The sequence below is a fragment of the Notamacropus eugenii genome, chromosome 2, assembly GCF_028372415.1.
Source record: "Notamacropus eugenii isolate mMacEug1 chromosome 2, mMacEug1.pri_v2, whole genome shotgun sequence".
Taxonomy (NCBI): Eukaryota; Metazoa; Chordata; class Mammalia; order Diprotodontia; family Macropodidae; genus Notamacropus; species Notamacropus eugenii.
In genome coordinates, this window is record NC_092873.1 from 208,188,158 (window position 1) to 208,211,325 (window position 23,168).

The 23,168-nt window shown below is 38.0% G+C and overlaps 1 protein-coding gene and 1 long non-coding RNA gene across 5 annotated transcripts in view; one reads left to right on the forward strand and one right to left on the reverse strand.

Annotated features, from left to right (window-relative positions):
• The window catches only part of NKAIN2 (sodium/potassium transporting ATPase interacting 2), a 684,788-nt gene extending 665,568 nt beyond the window's left edge, over nt 1-19,220 (forward strand). For 2 of the 3 annotated variants that reach the window (XM_072643209.1, XM_072643210.1), the window contains 2 exons: nt 5,679-5,760; nt 11,686-12,009. In XM_072643209.1, the coding sequence (XP_072499310.1) occupies nt 5,679-5,760; nt 11,686-11,752 (149 nt within the window). In that variant the 3' untranslated portion in view covers nt 11,753-12,009. Of the gene's footprint in view, nt 1-5,678; nt 5,761-11,685; nt 12,010-16,741 lie in introns of those variants that run through there. The other variant, XM_072643212.1, reaches the window with a different exon arrangement.
• LOC140526746 (uncharacterized) overlaps nt 12,883-23,168 on the reverse strand; it is an 80,613-nt gene continuing 70,327 nt past the window's right edge. For both annotated transcript variants that reach the window (XR_011974512.1, XR_011974511.1), the window contains exon 5: nt 12,883-17,379. This is a non-coding gene — a long non-coding RNA (uncharacterized lncRNA). The remainder of the gene's footprint in view (nt 17,380-23,168) is intronic.

The following is a 23,168-nucleotide window of genomic DNA, read 5'->3' on the forward strand; positions in this document are numbered from 1 at the left end:
TCCTGCCTCTAGTCTATGCTGCAAGATGTAGGTTAAATCATCTGGCCTCTTTGTGATTTTATTTCCTCCTCTGTTGAGTAAGGATAATAATACTTATCTTCTCTCTTTCACTGAGTTGTACAGGTTATGATATGTAGTAGCTCATGGTAAGGAGCAGACATGCCCAACAGTAGAAGCAATCTAGGTCTTTTTTTGTTTGTTTGTTTGCCCAAATACTCGTACACGTACTAAAAAGCAAGGGCAGTCCCTTTTGTCACTGGTAGGGACAGAATCTTGAAAAGATGACATCAATGCCCACTAATCTGAATCTACTTTCCACTCTTACTGATGAGACTTTAAGCGACATAGGGAATATGCCAAGATGCTGAGATGAAGACTTCATTACACCCTTTGGAGAAACTGGCATGGAAATCAGAGCCATAAAGTATGAATCTGAGAAAATCATTGCCAAAATGTTCAATTAAAGAAAGGAACTTTTTTTAAATAAATGCTCCTCCTTAAGATATGGGATGCAAAAAGAAATGACTTTAAGAATGTAAGCATTATAAACATTATAAACCTCTTCAATAAGGCAAGAAAGATGACTAAGGCAAATGCTAGAGCAGTACGCTGCTATCCATCATAGTTAAAAACCCAGGCCAGGGTGATTTTTTGAAGAGTCACTACCTTATATTTGTCACATTACTCAGAATCCAAAGAAGAGACAGTGGGATTAATGAGTAAATTTTTCTGGGCAGATGTTCCATACCTACTGACTCTGCTTATGAGGTTTGAATGGGTTGAGGGGTAGAATAAAGAAGTGTCAGGACAAACTGTCCCAGTCTGGATTTTGGCTAAATATAGATAAAATAGACTACTGGGAGTTTCTAACCATTTGTCCAAGCTTTGTAAACTAAGGTACTCTGACAGTGCCAGACATCAAGAAGAAATTCTTGTGAATTCCTAAGAAAGCAGGAAAAACTGTGGAAGCAGGAAGTCATCAACAGATACTTATGATTAGAAATGGTCTGCTGAAAAGTGGTATCAGAGATTTGGCCATGGTAGCTTTTGGATACAGGGGCTGAAATGGAGTTAGGGTGATACCCTCTCTCCCCGACACTTAATCAAGAGGACTAGGCATGACCAGGACCTAAAACCAAATCAGACCCACCAAGGCACAGGTTGAGGGGATTCGATAAGGTTAATGATAAAGGCCCAAAGAATCCAAGTGTAGGTATGCTAATTAGGCAACCCTAAGGCAGATGGCAACAATCTCAATAGTGAAGTGAGAAAGCCATTATGACCACCATGCAGAATGCCTCACAATAAATGGGTCACAAGTCACTGTAAAAGATGGGAGTGGGGGACAGAGAGTTTCCTGGAGATTAGGAGACTAAAAAGCTTGTAGAGGTGGTAGCAAGCAAACTGAATTATTTTGTAACACAAAGAGGTGAATTTGACCCTATTAGGAATCACTGGGTTTGTTAGATGAGATATATGACTAGAATATGTCAGTAGAAGAGTACCGTATTTCAAAGTAACAGTTTACTTAAAAGTAGGTGTTAGAATAGTGTTGTAAATCAAGAAATATTCACGTGAGAAAAAACACAAGCAGGGTAAAAGAAATGTGGTAAAGTACATGTTGATGAGGATCTGTGGAAGGAGAAACTGAAATGCTATTGTACTGGGAATATACAGTTGACTTTAGTCAACCAGGCCTTTAGTGTTATTACTACCCTTCTTAGATAGATTCTCTTGTGAATGACTGGTCTTCTGTATTGATTTTCTTTTTCCTACGTGACACCTGCTACTCTATGTGATACATGCTACCTAGTATTATTGTCATATATGGATTCAAATCTATGTGAGCAGTCTCCTCCCCCTACTTCCAATATCATAATAAACTCCTTTCAATCAGATGTATGTATAGTGTGGATAGATTTGCCTGCTCTTTAAGATAGATTTCACCCCTGGCTAAGAGCCCATAATTCCTGCATCTAAAGCATGGCCCAGAATACAAATCCCATTCTCTGACACCTTCTTCTTGACCAGCTGTTCACTTCCCATATCCTCCTTTCTCTTCTGAAATCCCTTCCTTAAATTGGCAGCAGTGATAAAAACACCATCTGTGTCCCTAAAGTCTTCAGTTTCTTTCTTAGAACTTCATAATCCCTAAAAAAGATTAAGAGTAAGGAGTTATTCCTTCAGTCATTTATTCTCTCATAATAATAGCTAGCATTCATAGGGCCCGTTACAGTTTCCAAAGTACTATACATGTTGTTTGCTCTTCACAACTTTATGAATTAGGTAATAGTAATTACCTCCATTGCAGAGATCAGCCAAAAAATATTTATTAAGTTCTTACAACATGCCAGGCACTGTGCTAAGGATACAAAAAGAGGCAAAAGACAGCCAGCATGCAAACAAATATATACAAAGCAAGATATACAGAGATATATAAATGAGAAATAACAGAGGAAAGGCACTGGAAATTAAGAATGGTCCAGGAAGTCTTCCTATAGAAGGTGACATTTTAGTTGGGACTTATAGGAAGCCCAAAAGATCAGTTGTCAAGAATGGTGGAGAAAGAGTGTTCCGGTATGGGAGAGAGCCAGAGAGAATTCCCAGAGCCCAGAGATGGAGTGTCTAGTTTGTAGAACAGCCAGGAGGTATCATTGGATTGAAGAATATGTTTCTGGGAGTAAGGTGTAAGAAGACTGGAAAGGTAGGAGGAGGCTAGATCATAAAGGGCTCTCTCATTGCCAAATAAGGCATTTCATATTTGCTTCCAGAGGCAACAGGAAGCCACCAGAGTTTACTGAGGGGAGGGAGAGAGAGAGAAAGAGTGTGTGTGAGTGTGTGTGTGTGTGTGTGTGTGTGTGTGTGTGTGATGATTGGACCTGTACTTTTGGAAAATAACTTTCATGGCTAAATGGAAGATGGATTGGAGCAGGGAGAGAGCTGAGGCAGACAGACCCACCAGAAGGCTTTTGAAATAATCCAGCAGTGAGGTGATGAGGGCCTGCATCAGTGGTGGCAACGTCAGAGGAGAGAAGGGGACTTAGAGAAATATTGAAAAGATAAAATTGACAGACTTTGGCAACACCTTGGATGTGAGGGGGTAGGGGTGAGAGTTAGTGAGGAATTTCAGAATAACTCCTAGTTTGTGAGCCTGAGGGATTGGAAGGATGGTGTTGCCCTCTACAGTAATAGGAAAAGTAGGAAAGGGCCAGCATCTGAGGGAAAGGTAATGAGTTCTGTTTAGGGCCATGTTCAGTTTGAGATGTATACTAGGCATCCAGTTCAAGGTGTCTGAAGAGCATTTGGAAATGCAAGATTGGAGGTCAGCTGAAAAATTTGAATAGGATATGTAGACTCGAGAATAGTGATGGTAACTAAATCCAAGGAAGCTGATGACATTACCAAGTAAAGTAGTGTAAAGAGAGAAGATGGCCCAGGACAGAGCCCTGAGGGGGACGTCTTTGAACAAAGAATGTGATCTGGAGGAGGATCCAGCAAAGGAGACAGAGAAGGGGCAGTGAGATTGGAGGAAAATCTGGAGAGAATGATGTCCCAAAAACCTAGAGAAGAGAGAGTATCAAGAAAGAGAGAGTGGATCAGTAGTGTTCAGGGAGAATAAGGATTGAGAAAAGGCCATTAGCAACAAAGCTCAATAGCAACTTTGGAAAGAGCAGTTTTGGTAGGAAATGGTCAGAAACCAGATGGTAAGGGATTAAGAGAGTGAAAGTGGAGGCACCTATTATAGATGACCTTTTCAAGGAGTTTAACTACAAAGGGCAAAAGTAGATATAGGACAATAGCTAGTGGGGATGGAAAGATCAAGTGAGGGTATTTTTTCAGGATAGGGAAGATGTAGACAAGTTTTGTAGATAGTAGGAAATAAGTCAGTAGAGAAGAAGAGATTGAAAGTAAGTGAGAGTGGAGATGACAGAAGGGCAGTCAACTGGAGGAGGATGAAATAGGATCATTTGAACAGGTAGAAGAGTAAGGCTACTTCATCCTGTGAGGCAGAGGTAGAGGAGAAAATGGCAAAGGGCACTTGAGTGATAAGATAAGGAAAAGAAGAGGAGGGGAGGTTCATAGTAAATGGCCTCGATTTCTCCTATAAAATGTGAGGCAAGATTCTCAGTTGAGAAAGTAAGGGAAGAGGAACCAGGGAATGTTTGAGGTCAGATGAAAAGTTTTGGAAGGGCTGAAGTAGAGAGTGTGAATTGATTAGGGAAGTAGAGGAGGAGATGAAAAAACTAAGGCTGAAAGTGATTAAGGAACTTGTCCAGGTTCATTTCACTAGAATGTATCTGAAGCAAGTTTGAAAGTGAGTTCTTCCTGACTTTGTTCGGTAACAGCTAGCTGCTTCTACATAACAGGGAGACTAAGTTGCGTTTTGAGAATAAGTAGTTAGTATTGGACGTGTACAAAACCTGCAAAAGCACAAGCACTCATGTTGGATGCTGGAATATTCCTCTCACTTCCTATAGTGGCTAAAAGTGAGGTTCTCAGGTCCATGTCACAGCAAGCTTCCCAGTAGCTGAACCTGTTCTCATTATGAGTCAATTTATTTCCATGGTTCCTAAGCAAAACTTATTTTTAGAACAGACTTTCCTTACAAGATTCTGATATCAGAAATAACAGCATTTATAATCGCTTTTCTAATAGGTGATCCTCATGACAATCATGGGAGGTCGATACTATTATTATCCCCATTTTACAGGTGAGAAAACTGGGATAAACACAGGTTTAAGTGACTTACCCCATGTTAATCGTGCCAGTAAGAATCTAAGGTAGTATTTGATCTCAGATCTCCCTGACTCCAAGTTCACCTCTCTATTCACTGTTCCAGATAAAGACCTTGTTCACTTATGTTTCACCAATAATTACCAGATTCCTGACCTCCCTCCCCCCAAAAAAGATATCTACTTTTCATATCTATGAAAATTTCTTCTGTGGAAACTCAATTTCTAGCCTCTTTCTCCTCTCACCTCTGACCACTAACAAGATATCAGACAATATGAAGATGTCAGATATTATCTACTTATATCTTGCCTTTTCTGTCATTCTCAGTGCATGTAATTGTTTTTGGTGAGGAGACATGATTCAATCCCTTTTGCTAAAAGAAAAAATGGAGAATTACAGTTTCTTACAATATATAGAACATGCTTGCTGTGTGTTCTAACTGCTGGTTTGTGTTGAATGTCAGACCCACTGCCTGTAAAACTTTACCTTGTCCCCCTCGTGCAAAATCACAGCATCCTATTTTACTCTCATGGAAACCAGATTTTTCAATACTTTAATTCATTGTCAACATCATGACAAGCTAACGGATGCTTCAGTCTCCTTACATTTTTGTAAGTTTCTCCCTTACCGTCAGGAGTCAGGAGACTAAGGAACCAGCATGAAGATGGAGTGAGAAAAAAATTCCAATTAGACCTTTCTAATTTGAGATGAGTGCATAATTCTTTTTCACATGTAAGAAAATTCTTGTAAAACTGTAATTGATTCTCTGAGACCACAAAAAAGTCATTACCTTGAAGGAACTACCATTTTTACATCCCCCACTATTAGTCACTCTCAGTTTAATAGATTATTAGCTGCTCTCTCCATATTAATTTCTGTGAAATTTTGCTTCCGTTTATCTCTTTTAAAAGTTGTTTCTAATAAATATAATTTTCTCTTTGCAGTTGATTTCATAGGTGGATTTGACTCTTACGGCTATCAAGGCCCACAGAAGACATCTCATTTACAACTACAGCCCATGTACATGTAAGGATGTTGCTTTTGCAATGTTTTTTGGATGTGCAGAAATGAGAAAATAATTCAGAACCAATTATATTCAGCTAACTTTTTTTCCTGACAGAATAGCTTCAAGATGTTTTTTTTTTTATCCAGTACTATTCACAGGTGGGGATCCTGAGGCCTCAAGACCACATGTGGTTCTCTAGGTCCTCTGTGCAGCACTCTGACTGAATCCAAACTTCACAAAACAAATCCCTTTAATAAAAAGATTTCTTCTGTAAAACTTGGATTCAGTTAATAGGCCACACATGAGGACTGGAAGACCACATGTGACCTCAAGGCCACAGATTCCCCACTCTTGTACCTAACATAATGACTTCTCATGGCATGATGTGCCAAATTTTGATGTCATGTTGATTTTAAAGTAATATATCAAAGGATCAGAAATGACAACCTTAGCCCTATGTTAGCCATACTCCTAACAAGGTATCAGTTCTCCAGCACAAGTATCCATTTGGTCTGGATACTGCTCCTGTCTTCCATTTATCATTGCATTTGTATGCTTAGACCAAAAAACATGAATGTGATCAAGATTGATTAATTTTGCTGAAGTGGAAGTCTAGCTGTGAGACCTTAAGCCAGTCTCTCATTTTCAAAATGAGGGGCTTAGAGTAGAAGATTAAGATGCCTTCTAGTTCTAACATTATATAATTCTGTATTACTATACCATGACTATGTCAGTTGCCCAAAAATGCAGTCAAATACACTTAGCTTCTTGAGGGCAAGGATAGATAAATAGATCCAATTTGTTGTACCGTAATACTTATTCATTATTTAATAGATTCCCACTATCTCTCTGCAAGATAATAAACTACTTTGCCTTTCAATCACCATACTGTATATGACAATTATTTTTGTAGCCTTCCTAATACACAGACTGATTTGTAAAGTGTTGGATCTTTATTAATGTTTGTGGAATTGAATTGGATTGAATGTGGAAGGCATGATCAGATTAAAGCTCATTAGCGCAATTGTTCCAGGTTACTGATAAACAAAGTTTATTTTATATCCTTTTTAAGGTAAATTTACTTGGAAAAATTGATCTATATCCATACCTACGTGTATGCATATGTATTGATATCAGCCCATTTCCATGGCAAGTTGACCTAGAAAAATAATTATAGAACCAAAAGCAAAGACCAAAAGAAAAACTGCCAATTCATCAAACTGAGGAAACATCATTTTTCCTTATCTATTCCGTATCACAAGTGAAGAGGTTAAAGTTATTGCATTAAGCATATTTACTCTTTTATTACATGGCTACAATGTCCAAGGCACTATACCCAATATGCATTCCAATCATTGTGCTTTGTGTAGTGATAACTGAATTTATGATGTATTTTTTTCCATAAAATAAGTATTTGTTAGAGAACTATTTTGTGCGAAACAATGTGCTATGCATTAAAAGAGATATAAAACTTAGAAAAACCTAGTCTCTGCCCTCAGAATTTGCAGTATATTTGAGATATAAAACATATTCAGCTCCAATGGGTAGAAATTTAAGAGAATCAGATTTAGGCTCAATATGGGGAGAACTCCATAATAATTAGGGCTATCCAAAAGTATAATGACCTACCTCAGGAGAAGATGGCGACTTTTCCTACCACTACTCTTGGCCACTAGCTAGAGATATCATAAAGGTGATTTTATATAGGTAGTAATTAGACTAGTTAGAGTACGCATTGTTTTAGGAAGGCACTGAAGATTTTTATACAGGTAAGTGATTTGTCCTGTTTCATGTAGAAAATGGATAATCATTGAGGAATAGAAAGGGACACTAATTAGGAGGCTCTTACTGACCTGGAAAACAGATTGAAGAAAGATGATTTAAGAATGAATGATTAGACTACCTGAAACCATGACCAAAAATGAATCTAAACATCACATTGCAAGAAATATTCAAAGAAAACTGCACTGATCTCTTAGAAACAGAGGGCAAAAAGGAAATAGAAAGAATCCATATTTAATCTCCTGAAAGAAACTCCCAAATGAAAACTCTTGGGAACATTATAGTCAAAATCCAGAACTTTGGGTGAAAGAAAAAATGTGGCAAGGAGCCAGAAAGTATCCATTCAAGTAGATAGGAGCCACAATTAGGATCACACATCATTTAGAAGCTACCACTATGAAGGAGCAGAGACCTTGGAATATGATATTCCAGAAGACAAAGGCGTATTGCCCTGCAAAACTGGGGGAGGCAAGGAGAAACATTTAAAGAAATAGAGGATTTCCAAGTATTTCTGATGAAAAGGAGCAGAGCTGCATAAAACATCTCAGTTCAAATTAAGAGAAACAAAGAGACAGCTACAGGTGAACAATTATAAGGGTTTAAATAAAGATAAACAGCTTACGTTCTAATATAGTGAGATGATTCATGTTTCCTCTCTGAATACTATCATCATTAAGGGTCCTAGAAGGAGTCTAACTAGACAGAAGGCTTGAAAATAGCTTTGTTATGTCCTGATGATCTTAAATGGGTAAGGGGAAAGGTTAGGGGAGAATAGCTGACAGAATTAGGGTACACAAGTAGAAGTCTGTAGGAAGGAAGGTGGCTTGCACTTGAACCTTACTCCACAGTCTTTTTGGAACTGGTCAAAGGAGGGAAGAGCACACTTGCATATGCACACACACACGTACATGCACACTCACACGTACATGCACACACACACACACACATGCACACACGCAGACTTAGGTACAGAAATATATTTCAGTCAACTGGCAAATAGAAGGGAAAGTTCTATTTGCCAGTTGACTAAAACATATGAAAACATACAAAAAATATTTATGACTTTTTGAGGTGTAAAACATGGTAATCTGAGGGGGTACTGCTCATTAGCTGGAAAATATCTTAACAAGTTATGTTATATAAATGCAATAAAATGCTAAGGGGATGGTTTTAGATAAATCTGCCAAGACTCATACGAATTAATGAAGAATGAAGCAAACAAAACCAAGAGAACCATTTATGTGACGAAAGACTTAGATAACTCTGATGCAACCGAATGACCAACCATGATGCCAGAGGACCGATGAAAGCTGGTACCTATCTCCTGATAGAGAGCTGATGGACGTATAGTACAAATTATATACACATATGCAGACACACATATGTATGTATACATGGAGGTGTACATTCAATTGCATATCTATACAACAGAATATAATAAGTATATTTAGGGAGATGCTGCCATGTATTTGTGTGTAAATATTTGTGTATTTGTACATAGATACACGTTGTGTAGCTATGTGTCCACTGTGCATGTGTTTAAATGTATACACAAACCTGATTTCCACATCGGACATGTGAAAAATCAAAATATGCTTGTGTGTCTGTGTATAGACATGTATGCATATATGTATACATATACACACACATTTTTTTCTTTTAGACATGTCGAATGCAGAATTATTTTTTGTTTGACTGTACATGCTTATAACAATGGTTTTGGTTTTATGTGTGTGTATGTTCTTGTTGGAGAAAGGATAATTTAGAGGGAGAGGAGGCAAATTTTTACTAATTGAAAAAAATAAAATTTAATTAAAAATCACTTGGTAGCTGAATGGAAAATGGATTGGAGTGAAGAAAGACAGACCAGACAGACAGGCATGAGACATGGAGAATAATCAGATTATTACATTGGTCCATTAATGATGTGATGAAAGCCTGTTCTAGAATGACTCCTGTGTAAGTGCAAAGAAGGAGACATATAGGAGAAATTAAAAATAATATTTATAAAGTACTTTAAGTTTCAAAAGTGCTTTACAAATATTATTTCACTTTTTTCCTTAGAAAAACTCTGAGAGGTAAATGCTATTTATATCCCTAAGGAAACTGGAGGAAGACAAAGAGAACTGAGGCAGACAAAGATTAAGTGACCCAAATGGGCAACTACATGGTACAGTGGCCAGAAGCCACTCCTAGAGTCAGGAAGACCAGAGTTCAAATCTGGCCTCAGATACTAGCAACATGACTCTGGGCAAGTCACTTAACCCTGTTTGCCTGAATTTCATCATGTATAAAATGAGCTGAAGAAGGAAATGGCAAACCACTCCAGTATCTTTGCCAAGAAAACTCCAGATGAGATCACAAAGAGTCAAACAGAACTGAAACAACTAGACAAACAACACCCGGCTAGAAAGTGCCTGAAGCCAAATCTGAACAAAAGTCTTCTTAACTCCAGGCCTGGTGCTCTAGCCTCTGCACCACCTAGAACAGTGGAGGTACTAATGATAAGACTTAGTAGTCATATTTAAATTTTTTCCATATTTGGACATAGAATATCCTTATTAATTTTTTCAGTCAATAGACACTTAATCAATTCAAAGTGCTGTACCAGGTACTGAAGATACAAAGCTAAAATAAGATATATAGTCCCTTCCTTCAAGTTTATGATTTAGTCAGGGAGATAACATTAGTACATACCTGCTATTTCATTGCTATTGGAAACTCCCAGTGAGGAAACTCCCTTTATCAGTGCAAGTGTGCACCTACTTTGCAACCAGAGGAACAGGCAAAGGCATGGGACTCTGAGACTAATTGATTTGTTCAGGGTGACGTGGACAATGTATATTAGCAGGGGCTTTGATCCCATCTCTGCCTTACTCCTAAGCCAATTTTCTCTCCACATCCTCATTCTGCCTCTCAGTATTATAGCAGGGGGTGTGACATTGACAAGATACTCTCCTATAGTCTAGAACTCAGGGGTAGGGGAATTTGTTATATGAAGTTTAGATTCACATATTCTCAGATATGACCCTTGGAGTGAATCTAAACTTCACATAACAAATTCCCTTCATAAAAGGATCTGTTTTATAAAACTTTGACTCAGTCAGAAGACCACACACAAGGACCTAGAATGCTACATGTGCCCTCAAAGCCACAGGCTCCCCATCCCTGTTGCCGAAGAGGTTGCATGCTCCTACACACTAGCTCCCATCCTTGGACACTGGGCTTCTGCCTAGTATTTACCATGTTTAGCTCTGTCCCAGACCCACTATGCTACTCTTTGGTCATCTTCCTATTGCAACACACCACTTGGCATGTGCTCTCTCCACACCCTTTTCCAACTCTAGTTCTGAGGACAGTAATAAAATTGATACTTTCCAAACACCCTTCCCCAGCTACAGCTGCTCTGTATATGTGGTCTTCCCCTATTAATTCCCTGAGGATAGAGACTGCTTGCTTGTATTTGTACAAATAAACAGAGTAACTGGCAGTGGTAAGTATGTGATATGATATTTTTATGCATTCATTCAAGAAATCAATTATAATTGGGGAGATTTGGGATCATTTACGATTCAAAGGTCAAAATGACCTTAGAGGTTATCTTGTTCAATCCCTTCATTTTACAATTGAGGAAACTGAGGCACAGAACACTAAAGTGACTTGCCCAGGGTCACACAGGTTGTTGCAGGCAGGATTTGAACCTATGTCCTCTGAACAACTAATCCCTTTTCCACTGTACAACCATGTCTCACACAATACCGGACATGTAGATAGCACTCTGAAGAAACTAAGAAATTTTTCTATTTTGAAAGTAACATCCCAAACATTCTTAACTATTATAAAGTTCCATACGAATTTTTACTTGTGTTTTTAATGTCATAGGTTTGAAGCATAATGTCAGTTTGTCTTGATAGCCTTTTAAATCATAAATACTAAGAAAATTCTACAAAGAACTTACACTTAGCTATAGAAGAAAAGACAGATAATTGAAATTCAAAGATTTTTTTTAGCTAAACCTTCAACTCAAGCTACTAATAAATCATGTAATATCTGAGCCTCAGTCTCCCTATCTAGTAAATGAGCTATAATATTGCATGAATTTTATGTTCTAATATGTTCTCATTAACATTTCCTTTCTTTTCTCCCTCCCTACGCCTTGGCAGCACCTCTGGTGGAACTGCCCAGTGGCTACAAAGCAGGCAGGGTTTGGAAGATCTACAGACTAGATAACCAATGCCTAACTAAACCAAAGATGATTCTACAGGCACATGTTCTACAGGCCTTCTAACATCATTCACTGAATTAACAGAAGAACATTAATCAAGGCAACACTCTGGGGCACCATTAGTTCCATGGGAAGAATGTTCTCCTTGGTTTGAGTCTTGAGGAAGTGACCAAATAATGTTACAAAGGGGCTTTACAACATCATGCAAGGATTTGGTTAAAATGTGTTAATGATGTCCGCCATTAAATGGAATAAGACAATCATTGTTTCTGTAATTCACTCATTCAAAGCAAAGCAGATTCACTCACTCACAGTAAAGAAATGCCCCAGTGTATATTGCTAGCCTATATCCCCAGGAGGTCAAGGATGGGGAGAGGCTCAGATTTACGAAAATATTTATAGCAGCACTTTTATGGTGGCAAAAAAAAAGGTGTGTGTTTATTAATTAGTGAACATTTATTGGAACAAACTTTCACATATGTAATGTGAATGTAATGGAAACCCTATGAGAAAGGTTGAATACAAAGAATTTAAAGTGTGAAATGATTCCTAGGGAAGTAATTCAAAGAGAAGTAGGCAGAACTAAAGATTATATGCAGGGACAATAATGTGAACAAAAAACCACCAAAACAACCATGAACTTTGAGTAATGTTAATAATCAGTCTTAATCTTTGAGAAGAGATAATGAAAAGTACCTCCCTTCTTTAGATGGAGGAGTGAGGAACTGCATGTATAGAATGTTGCATATCCGGGCACATAACTGCACTGGATGGTTTTGCTTGATTATTTTTCTTTGTTTCAAGAAGGATGTGTTATTCACTGGGTAGAGGGGAAAGGATAAATCCAAATATGACTGCGATAAAAAAATGGCATCAATAAAACTTATTTCTTAAAATTTAATGCAAAATAGGAGATGTGATGAAGAAGGAAAAAAGAAAGCTGGTTATATTTATAGCTACCATGGAGGAAAAAAAATGAGCATCACAGAGAAATCAGGAGATATGTAAGGACATGTGTCTGAGACAAAGAAAACCAGAATGATGACTCTTGGAAATATGATTTTTTAATATTTCAGTGCTGCCTTCTTCCTTATGTAAATGATTCTATTGTGTTGCAAGAGGCAAAATGCATATGCACATTTCTGTTCCTTTTATTAAATGCACAGAAGGAAGACTGTCATAAGGCAGAAGCCAACAAATACATCCACATGTCACTCATAAAAAGCTGTCTCTAATCATGATCTCACATAATTTCAGCCCAAGCAGAGAATGAAAATATGCCCATGCTCAGAAACAGCCCGTCAACACCCACCAGACATTGCCGTTCCTCCTAGTCAGCTCCAGTGATATTCATTGTCTCTATCAGACAGTCATATGAATTTCCTCTTTGCTGATCAACAGATGCTGCTGAGAGGAAACAAATTAACAAGAAACATATGAAAGAAAATTTAGATTCACAGAAATGAATGCTAATGGTAGATAATGACATTTAAATTTTGTACCAACATGTTATTGTATGCTCTATAAAAAAGTACTTGATCTAAAAGTCATACCTCAAAGGATAAGTAATCAATGGGTGCAAAGAATTCTCAAAAGAATTGCAAACTCTAAACCACCATAGAAAAAGCTTCTCAAACTTATTAAGAATAAGACTCAACATGACTCAAAACCACTCAAGTTTAACTTCATACAAATTGGTAAAGATGACAAAGAGATAGAAATAGAGCTGGACAAGCTACAGAAAAATATACATACCTATACTGTGAGGAAGTTGTAACTTCATCGGACCATTGTGGAAAACAATTTAAAATTATATTAAGAAAGTTGTAAAATACCTATGGCCTTTGACCCAGAGATACTCGTTATATGTTCCATGGAAGTCAATTTCAGGAAGGAAGTTATCAATAAACCAAATATTCATAGAAGCCCTCTTTTATGATAGCAAAGAACATGAAACAAAATTTCCTGGATTATCATTTAGTGAATAGTTAAAGAAATAGTAGTACATAAGTGTAATGGAATATTACTTCACCATCTAAAAAATAGATGTAACATCCAAAAGAAGCATATGTGTATATATGCATTAATGTAGAGTAAAATAAGCAGAACCAGAAAAACTCTATAAATACACATATGTACACAAGCTACAAAGAATGACAAAAGGCAGTAACTGTTCTTGAGGATCTTACAATCTAATGGAGACAACATGAGAGCAACTATGACAATAAGCATATAAAAGATGAATTAGAGAAATTTAACGTTAAGGAAGGAGCAGCGACCTCGATGCTAGTTTTCTCTTATTCATCCTTCATATAGCTTATCGTACATGGTTTCATGTTGTCTCTCCCATTAGACTCTAAGTGGATAGAATGCCAGCCTGAAGCCAGGAAGATTCATCTTCCTGAGTTCAAATCTTGCCTCAAACACTTACTGTGTGACCTTGGGCAAGTCACTTAACCCTGTTTGCCTCAGTTTCCTCATCTATAAAATGACCTGGAGAAGTAAATGGCAAATCATTCCATTATCTTTTGCCAAGAAAACTCCAAATGGGCTCATAAAGAGTCAGACATGATTGAAACAATTGAACAGCAAAGAGAGGGATGGCATTGGCATTAAGGGGGATTGGGAAAGGCTTCTGGTAGAAGGTGGATTTTGCAAATATTTGAAGGGAGTCAGGGAAGCCAGTAGACAAAGATGAGAATGGAGAGAGTTCCAGACACGGGGGACAAGAAGTAAAAATTCACACTAAATTTGTCAAGAGATCATTGGTAACATTAAAAAAGTGAGAAATCATTGGTAACTTTGAAGAGTGCTGTTTCATTTGAATAATGAGGTCAGAAGCAAAGGTTCCTAACTGCATAGTTAGGAAGAAAGAAGTGAGAAGAAAAGAAGTACAGATAGACTATAATCTTCTCAAGGAGTTTAGCCAGAAAGGGGAGAAAAGATATAGGACAATAGTTAGTAGGGATGGATGAATCAACTGGGGAATTTTGAGGATGAGGGAGACATGGGCATATTTGTAGGCAGTAGGAAAGCAGCCCATAGAGAGAAATTAAAAGATAAGTAACAGAGTGGGGATGATAAAGGGGACAGTCTGCTAGAGGAGACAAGATGTGATGGATCACATGCTTGTAACCAATTGATTTTGCCTTAGTGACACCATTTAACTATTTAAATGATAACAGAATATTCCAACTTCATGTCCCAGAAAATAAATTGTCTTACTTCAATAAGATGGGAATTCAAGGGACAGGTAGGGGTGTTTACATGCATCACTAACATTTTAAAATTTACGTAATGAAGAGTTCTTTCCATGGTCCCCTAAAAAAATTCCCCAAATTAAAGTCTAAGGAGAATTTAACACAAAATGACTATCCATATTCTCTTATGCTCATAGATTCATAGATTTAGAGTTGGAAGACACCTTTGAGGTCACTGAATCTACTCTCCTCATTTTAAAAATGAGAAAATGGAGGCCTAAAGAGATTAAGTGACTCATCCAGCATGAAAAGGCTAAGAACGATCTGGGGAAGGATTTGATGACAGCAATTCATTAAGCCAAACCCTGTATTCAATCAGCAATACAGTACTCTCTCAATTCCACTTCTTCACACTCGTCATCTGGATTTCTTTATTTTGACTTCTAACATTTTCTTTGGTTCCTTCTGAAAGTAATTTATTTGTACTTTTTTTGAATGAGAGTGCCTCTTCCAACTTTGTAGCCCTCAAGAATTTATAGGATCATTCATTTAGAGCTGGAAGAAACTTTAGAGATCATTCTAATCCCACCCACTCATTTTACAGATGAGAAAACTGAGACCTGCAGATGAATTGTTAGATGACTGGCCCAAGGTCATACTTGGTAGCTGGTAACAGTACCAGCATATGAGCCCAGATTCCCTAATCCTAGATTCAGTGGTCTTTCCACTCCACTGCACTGCTTCTAATTAGAAAGGCCAGAAATTTGAGAGCTACTATCTGTTCAAGCAAGTGAATAATAAGCCCTCAGCCCAACACAAATCTAATTCATAGAAGATGGCCTAAGATGTAGGAGTTTCCAATATGTCATTTTTGTGTACCTGGTTTGCAACCTTTGCAACATTTCCATCAACAAACATAAAGATTTACAGATCAAAGTAATTTACCATTATGAGCTGTTCAAGCACAATAAAAACACATATAAAAAGCTACTGAAAAGAATGAGGGATTCCTTAGACTGAGAGGAGTGTGCTTTGATAGCTGTGTGCCATTCTAGCTGCAGGGGTTTCCATTAAACATGACAGAAGTTGTGTGACTAAGACCCTGAACAGTGTTCTCAAAACACTGCCACAAATGTCTTAAATGAGAAGTTTTTTTTCTTTTTTTTTTTCTTTTTTCTTTTTTTTTCTGCTACTCCCACATTCAGTTCAAGTGTCTCTGGCTTTGTTGATTCATAGTTCTTCAGGTGATCTTCCAGCTTACATCCTGTTAAGCCTGGGAAGAAAAGGAATTTCATGTCTTTACAGTCTAGCCATCCCCTCTGATCTGAGAGCCTCCTTCATATGGGCTGAATACATACAGAGGAAGGATAGTGCTGCCATCCTTGAGACTGCTCTATTAGAATATACTCACATTTACAGGTTAAATTTTGAAGTCAAAGTAATTTGCTTTGACATTTTTTTGTTTTGCTGTAGGGTTTTTTTTGTTGCGGGGGGGTGGTGGTGGAAGTAATCAGCAGCATGCTGATTCCCACAGAGAACTCCTAGAAGATTTGTATTCCCTCTCCTAACCTATTTGAGCAGCAGAACTAATGATGGTGGACTCTGAAGTCAAGAGAGTTGGTTTGTTTGTTTGTTTTGGGGGGAACAAGAAGAAAGAAAAGATCCTTCTAGAAACCCTTTTGGCATGCCCTTCATTTGTGCCTGGAGAAGGGAGGGAAGGTGATGAATAGTATCCCTTAATCCATCTCCCAGTTGATTTACAAACATCTTTTTTTCCCTCCATCTCTCCTTTAGGTCCAAGTAAGCTACGTGACTTCAGTGTGTCTGCTCAAGGACCTTTCAAAGAACTTGTTTCACAATGGCCTCCTGTGTTTTACAAAGAGCAAGAAGCAACTTATCTGTGTTTTAAGAATAAAAATAAAAATAAAAAACCAACAACCACCACCATCAAGCATCAGCTGAGACACAAAAATAAATAGTTCTACTTGGCCTCTTTTTCCTAACAAACACAGACAGATGCCCAGGAGACCCTCTATCTTGGATTTCCTGCATGTACAGACAACTGCCAGGCCTTTGGAAGGTCCAAAAGGAGGAGTGTTGGCACCCTCTGCTGCCCATTCTTTACCTTTACCTTCTGCATTCCAACTAATGGGAGAGCCTGAGTTATGGCATCATCCAGTTCAGAATCATTCGACAGCCCTCCATCCACCTGATAGCACCAAGTCTCCTTAGTGTTGTTACAAAATAGTAATAATGGTAACAGTAATAATAAAATAATACCATGATGACCTTGTAACTGAAGTCTATATAGACGGCAGGTTGTTTGCCCTAAAGGCTGTACAGTACATACTTGCCTTAACCCATCCAAGTTGTACACCAGAGAAACTCAGTGCAGGCTCTCTGAAGTAACTTCCTTCAGGCTGCTGTGAATTCTGGGGAAAACAAACCAAGTTTGAAGTCAGCATGCTTCATGTCAGGGAACAAGACTGCCTAGTTCAGCAGCTCCAGAGCTTCTGCGGGATAAACTGCCAGCTGTCAGTAAAGTGCTTTACTATTGAGCCGACACAGTGGCCAAACAGTAACGATAACAATAATAATCTTGACTATAATCTTTATAATACTAAATAAGGTCTTGGGGAGGGGGACGAAGGGAGGGGGGTGTTGGGAGACACAAAGCAAAACTCATTAGACTACTAACCTTCCTGGAAACAGCTTCGTTAACCCCATTATTCTTATTTATTGCACTCTAGGTGCTTTTCTAACTTCCAATATGTCTTTTACTAACTCCAGAAACATCTGCAGATTTCTATCAACAGAGGCCAACTGAATATGTATTAGCTATGTTTACTCTTTTATATCTAATTCAAATGGAAGATCTGATGTAAGTGAACCTTTTTTTTCTAACTTCTGCATATGAGATTATTTTTTGTGGGTGGGGGGTAGGGAGGGGAAATAGTTACCTTGGTGAAATATTTGAGATCTCTTTGTGGTATTTGGGGGATCTGTTGTGTGTTAGAGTGTGTATTTTAATCTTCCTGTATTATTGTGGCTGAAAAAAAAAACTGTGCTGTTATGTAGTTGGCAACAAGATGCCTTTGGGAACTTAATAGTAGGTCAATGTGTTTATGGAATACTCTGAACTCCTAGGAAATTTTGTTTTGTTTTGAATCTGAACTGTATTTTCAGGCACTATATGGCTTTCATTAGCGGTAAACATATTTGTTCAGGCTTTTCGGGAACTTGGATTGGCCTTGTTTCTTTTTTTGAAACTATCTTGGAACACTTCAGACAAGGAGGAAAAAATAATGCCCTCCCACCACCTTGAAGGGGCAGGTGAAATCCAGGGCTTAGAACATCTTAAGTTGACAAAGAATGACTCTTTTCCTAATTTTTTCTCCTTGGTGGAGGTTCTGAGATGACCTGTGTGGAACCTGAGCCTGCCCATATCTACAGAACCAAGTCCTGTTTACTGTGTTTGCATGGATATCTGTATCACACGCAAAAATATATATATATATTATATATATTATTTTAAAAATTGTCTAGAAAACAGAGAAACAAAAGTTCACCATTGGAAAGTAAGCTACAAAGACAGGTTCCAGGAATTATACTTGCATTTTTTTCCAGTGGCTTATACATGTGAGTCTATATATACATGTATAAACATAAAATCTCAAATTTCTCAGTGAAACCTCCTCTCATGCACATTTCCTGAATGTTTGAATAACAAATTGGGGGAAAAAATGTTGACCCTGAGCTGGTATTTTGGCATCAATACACAGATGCTACACTCGAGATTCCCCGGTACATGCTTGTCTTAATGAGGTTTTGCTGTAGCGTACATGTGTATGTATGTATGGGTGTGTGCATATATACACACCCAGCACATAATAGGCCCTCATAGTCCTACTTTATGTTGCAGCCAAGTCACCATCACCCCCTTCACACATTAAAACAAGAAATGATGTTGACTACTAAACAATGTTCAGTGGACAGAACTGTCGTGGGAACAATTCTGAGCACAGTAGTGTGACTATATCTGGAATAACATCCAAGTTATTCAGCAGCTGTATCCTCCTCAAAATCCAGGAAAGAATGCTATTTTTCTAGGCTGGGCTTTTGTTATAAAACCTAATATTCAGAAGGCAAGAGTTATGATTCTGATGTGTCTTTTTCTTTCCTTTTCCTTGGCATTTGTTAATTCTGAATGTATTTTTAACAGAAGTGATTTTTTTGACTTATTAGTGTAATTTGCATTTTAAAAATAAATGGAAAAAAAGAAACCCATTCAGCTTCTGAGCTCTCCCTTGGAGCCCCTGCTGCTTCTCACACAAGTTAGAGGCAGTCTGGCGATATACAAGACCACGGAATCCTATTACATTTACATGAAGGCGGTGATGAGGTTGTCCCACACTGAAATGTGTCAGCAGTGAATAGAAATTGCCAGGTCATGGCATCATTTTAGCTCAGTCATAGGTAACACGTATTTTCATTATCTTCTGACACTAAAAGGCTTCTTTTATAAGACTGCCTGTAATAGACTTGCTGTCATTTGGAAAATGTCTTTTTATTTTGCCTGCTCATCTGGAATTTAGAGTCAGTAGCAAGCTGACAGTTGTCAAAAGTGTGAGGCTAGTATGTTAAATACCCTCTGCTGAACTGGGCAAGGGGTCAGATATTCCCTCTGCCACCCAAGGAGATTATTTGAAATGGTCACTTATCTGCTCCTTCAGTAGAAAAATGCATTTATTATGACTAACAGTCATAGGACTGTGATGCCCATTTCAACAAATGATGGTAGTAGTATAATCTTTAGGACGAGGAAGGCAAATAAATATTGTTAGAATTCAAATTTTGGAAAGTTCCAAAGGAAGACAGAGGCCTTCCTTTTTTAAGTCACTAAGCCTTTCACCCTTCAATGAGAGAGGACAACCCCCAAGAGCCTGCAATTCATGCTATCACAGTGCAGGAATTAGAAGGGACCTTAGAAGTCATAATCCAACCCCTTTATTTAATAACTGAGAAAACAATGACCCAGAGAAGCTAAGGTCATACAGATAAATCATCAGAAGCAGGATCTGAATCCACGTCCTCTAGCTTCAGAGTCATTACTCCATGCTTCCTTGAAATCAAAGGACTTCAAGTGACACCCATCAAGCACCTTCCTGGAATTAACACAACCAGTTAGGGGTGAGAGGAGAGTCGGATTGACAGTCCCGATAAGAATGGGAACCAAGGAATCAGGTCTCATACACACACACACACACACACACACACACACACACACACACACACACCTATAATGTTAAATAGGATCCAAAGTTCACACTCCTTCCTTTTCCTTCAATCCTCACAGTTCACAGATTGGATTAAAGGTGTATCCTAATGTCCCCAGGTAACTAGAACTTACTGGGAGTCAGCCCCTTGACAGTACAGCTTTCTAGGCTTTAACAGATAAAGCCAAGTAATAGCCAAATAGGTTTTGACCTCAGCTATTTCCTATTACAAACGTGCTCTGGATACTTTCTTGGGGTTCAGCTCTGCAATTTATAGTGTTTCTCCATCCTGAAGTGGAAAGTACCAAAATGAGGTTTGGGGTTTGTTTTTGTTTTTTTTTTAAGTTGAGAAGATCAGGAAACAGAATCCTCTCATTTTTTTCCCCACCATTAAGAAACCCCCAGTTCAGTGCAGTGTCACCTGGCAGGCCTGTACCACCCAGTACTTTTCAGAAACAAGAGCTGGTCCCTTCCTCCTACTTCTTTGTCCCTTTATTCACACAAAAAGATGATTCCTCTTCTGAAGATAAAAGGACCCTTTTCAGAGGTTCAGGATACGGAAGATATCCGTGGGACTAAGCTATCTTTGACAACAGTCTTTACTCTGGCCCAGAGAGATGCTGGGGTTCATAAGTTCACTTGATTGGTGGGCTAACTAGACACTTCCTCAACAGAAGAGTCCAGGGTCTTTGTACTTTGCTTGGATAAGTTTATGATCCCAGGAAATTTGTTCTCTATTAAAAGAGTACCATCTTCTGTCTCTGATGAAATGAGGTACATAGCAAATACTCATATAATATAATTAGTGAAGTGAAGATTCAATGTGGGCTACTTATTACAGGAAAAAATTGACTTTGTTTTAAATAACTGACATGATACAATGAAATTGTTTTCCTAGAATCCCTGGATCTAAGAAAGTTCAGATGACTAGATTTTTATTCTCACACACTCTGAATAAAGACAAATGGCCTAAAGGCAGGCTGAGTTTGGGGGTCTTTTTAAATTTTCCTTTGTTTCATTTTTCCTAAATGGCATCTTTAAAGATGTGTCCCAGCACTTGTCCAGTATCCTCTCTCTTCAACTTCTGGTCTGCGTGATGGCAATTGATATTCATGGTAATGACACAAAGACATAATGAAATCTGGAACTGTTACCTAGAACAGGTAGTTTGGGGGTGTTAAACTCAAATAGAAATGAATTCCTGCTGTACTGGCTTAGAAAGCCCAAATTAACATTATCTATGTTGTATTCATTTTGTTCAATATTTCCCAATTACACTTTAATCAGATTCTGCCCGACTAGGCTACAGCAACTTTTTGCCTTGAAATTTAGAAGACTGTATACAACATAGTTTTAGCACTAAGTCTTTTACTAGAGGCAATCATTTAAATTAGAAATCATAAAATTTGAGGACTGGAAGAATCTTGGAGGCTATGTAGCCCAACCTTCTTATTTTATATATGAAGAAACTAAGGTCCAGACACGTTATTAAATGACTTGCCCAAAATGATGTAGGTGATATATGTCTGAATCAAGATTTGAACCAATGTCTTCTTGACTACAGGTTCTTCAACCTCTTTACTATGCTAAGTTGCCTCTTGAATCCATACATAACTCAGTAAGTAATATTCTCTTTATTAGAACTACTATGGTTTACTAGACGGACACATTGAACTTGGAAGTTCTGTGATTTGTTTTTATAAAGAATTTATAATTGCCATAAGCAAGAGATTGAGTAGATCTAGAACTTGTCCTCTTAAATCATTTGAGATACTCTTCCTTGAAAATCCCTGCCTTTCATTTATAAAATGAGAAATCCATCATTCGTCCCGAAGAAGCTCATATATTGAGAACCCTTCTCTTTGAAGTACAAACTCCCAGATTACTGTCCTCCCTTAGGTCTTCCCCTCCAACCTTCCTTTATCACTTTTTATTCCCTCTTCACATCTGCCTATGTCTACTTCAACAAAAACATAAGAAGTTCTTTATTCTTTGATATATGCCCAATTTAAGACCTGCTCATATCTTCTATGTCAACTGAGTAGCACAGTGGAAAGAGACCCAGGCTTGGAGTCAGGAAAACTCATCTTCCTGAGTTCAAATGTGACCTCAGACACTTACAAGTTGTGTGATCCTAGGCAAGTCACTTAACCCTGTTTGCCTGAGTTTCCTCATTTGTAAAATGAGTTCGAGAAGGAATTGGCAAACTGCTTCAGTATCTGCCTTTGAAAAAAACCTAAAACAGGGTCACAAAGAGTCAGACACAACTGAAAACAACAACAGAATACAGATATTTAAACTTTGCTAAGCACTTAAAAAATATTATCTCATTTGATTCTTATGAGAATCCTGTGCATCCTTACAAACCTGTAAGAAAGGTGCTGTTATCCCTATTTTGAAAATGTGAAAACTGAGGCTGACAGAAAGAAATTAGAGGACTTCCCTAGAGTGACACAGCAAGAAATGTCTGAGGCAAGATTTGAACATAGGTCTTCCTGACTCCAAGTTCAGCACTGTCTCCCCTACACAGCCTACGGCCACCTAACTGTCCTGTGCCAATCATTTTTGATAGCCATTATGCTGCCAAAATCTTGACAAGACACTTAAAAATGTGTTATTTTCTATTTTAACAAAGGCTGTTCTATAACATCTTCAAGAATCTATAGGCAGGATGATGTTTTCAAAGACTTTGCTCATATTAATCACTTTCCCTTCAACATAACTCACTATCATGAACTAAACATTGAGGCTGTTTGACTTCATCCTGATGATGTTTTGGTGCAGGCTGAAACATGAGATAACAAGATGTCCCAATGTTCCAAGTGGCCTCCAATAAGATTTATGCCTGTTAGCGTGCTTGTATGTGTGTGTGTGTGTGCCCGAATGTGCACACACGCATGCAAAACCTTACCACACAGTGAAATCAGAATATCCCCAAAACATAT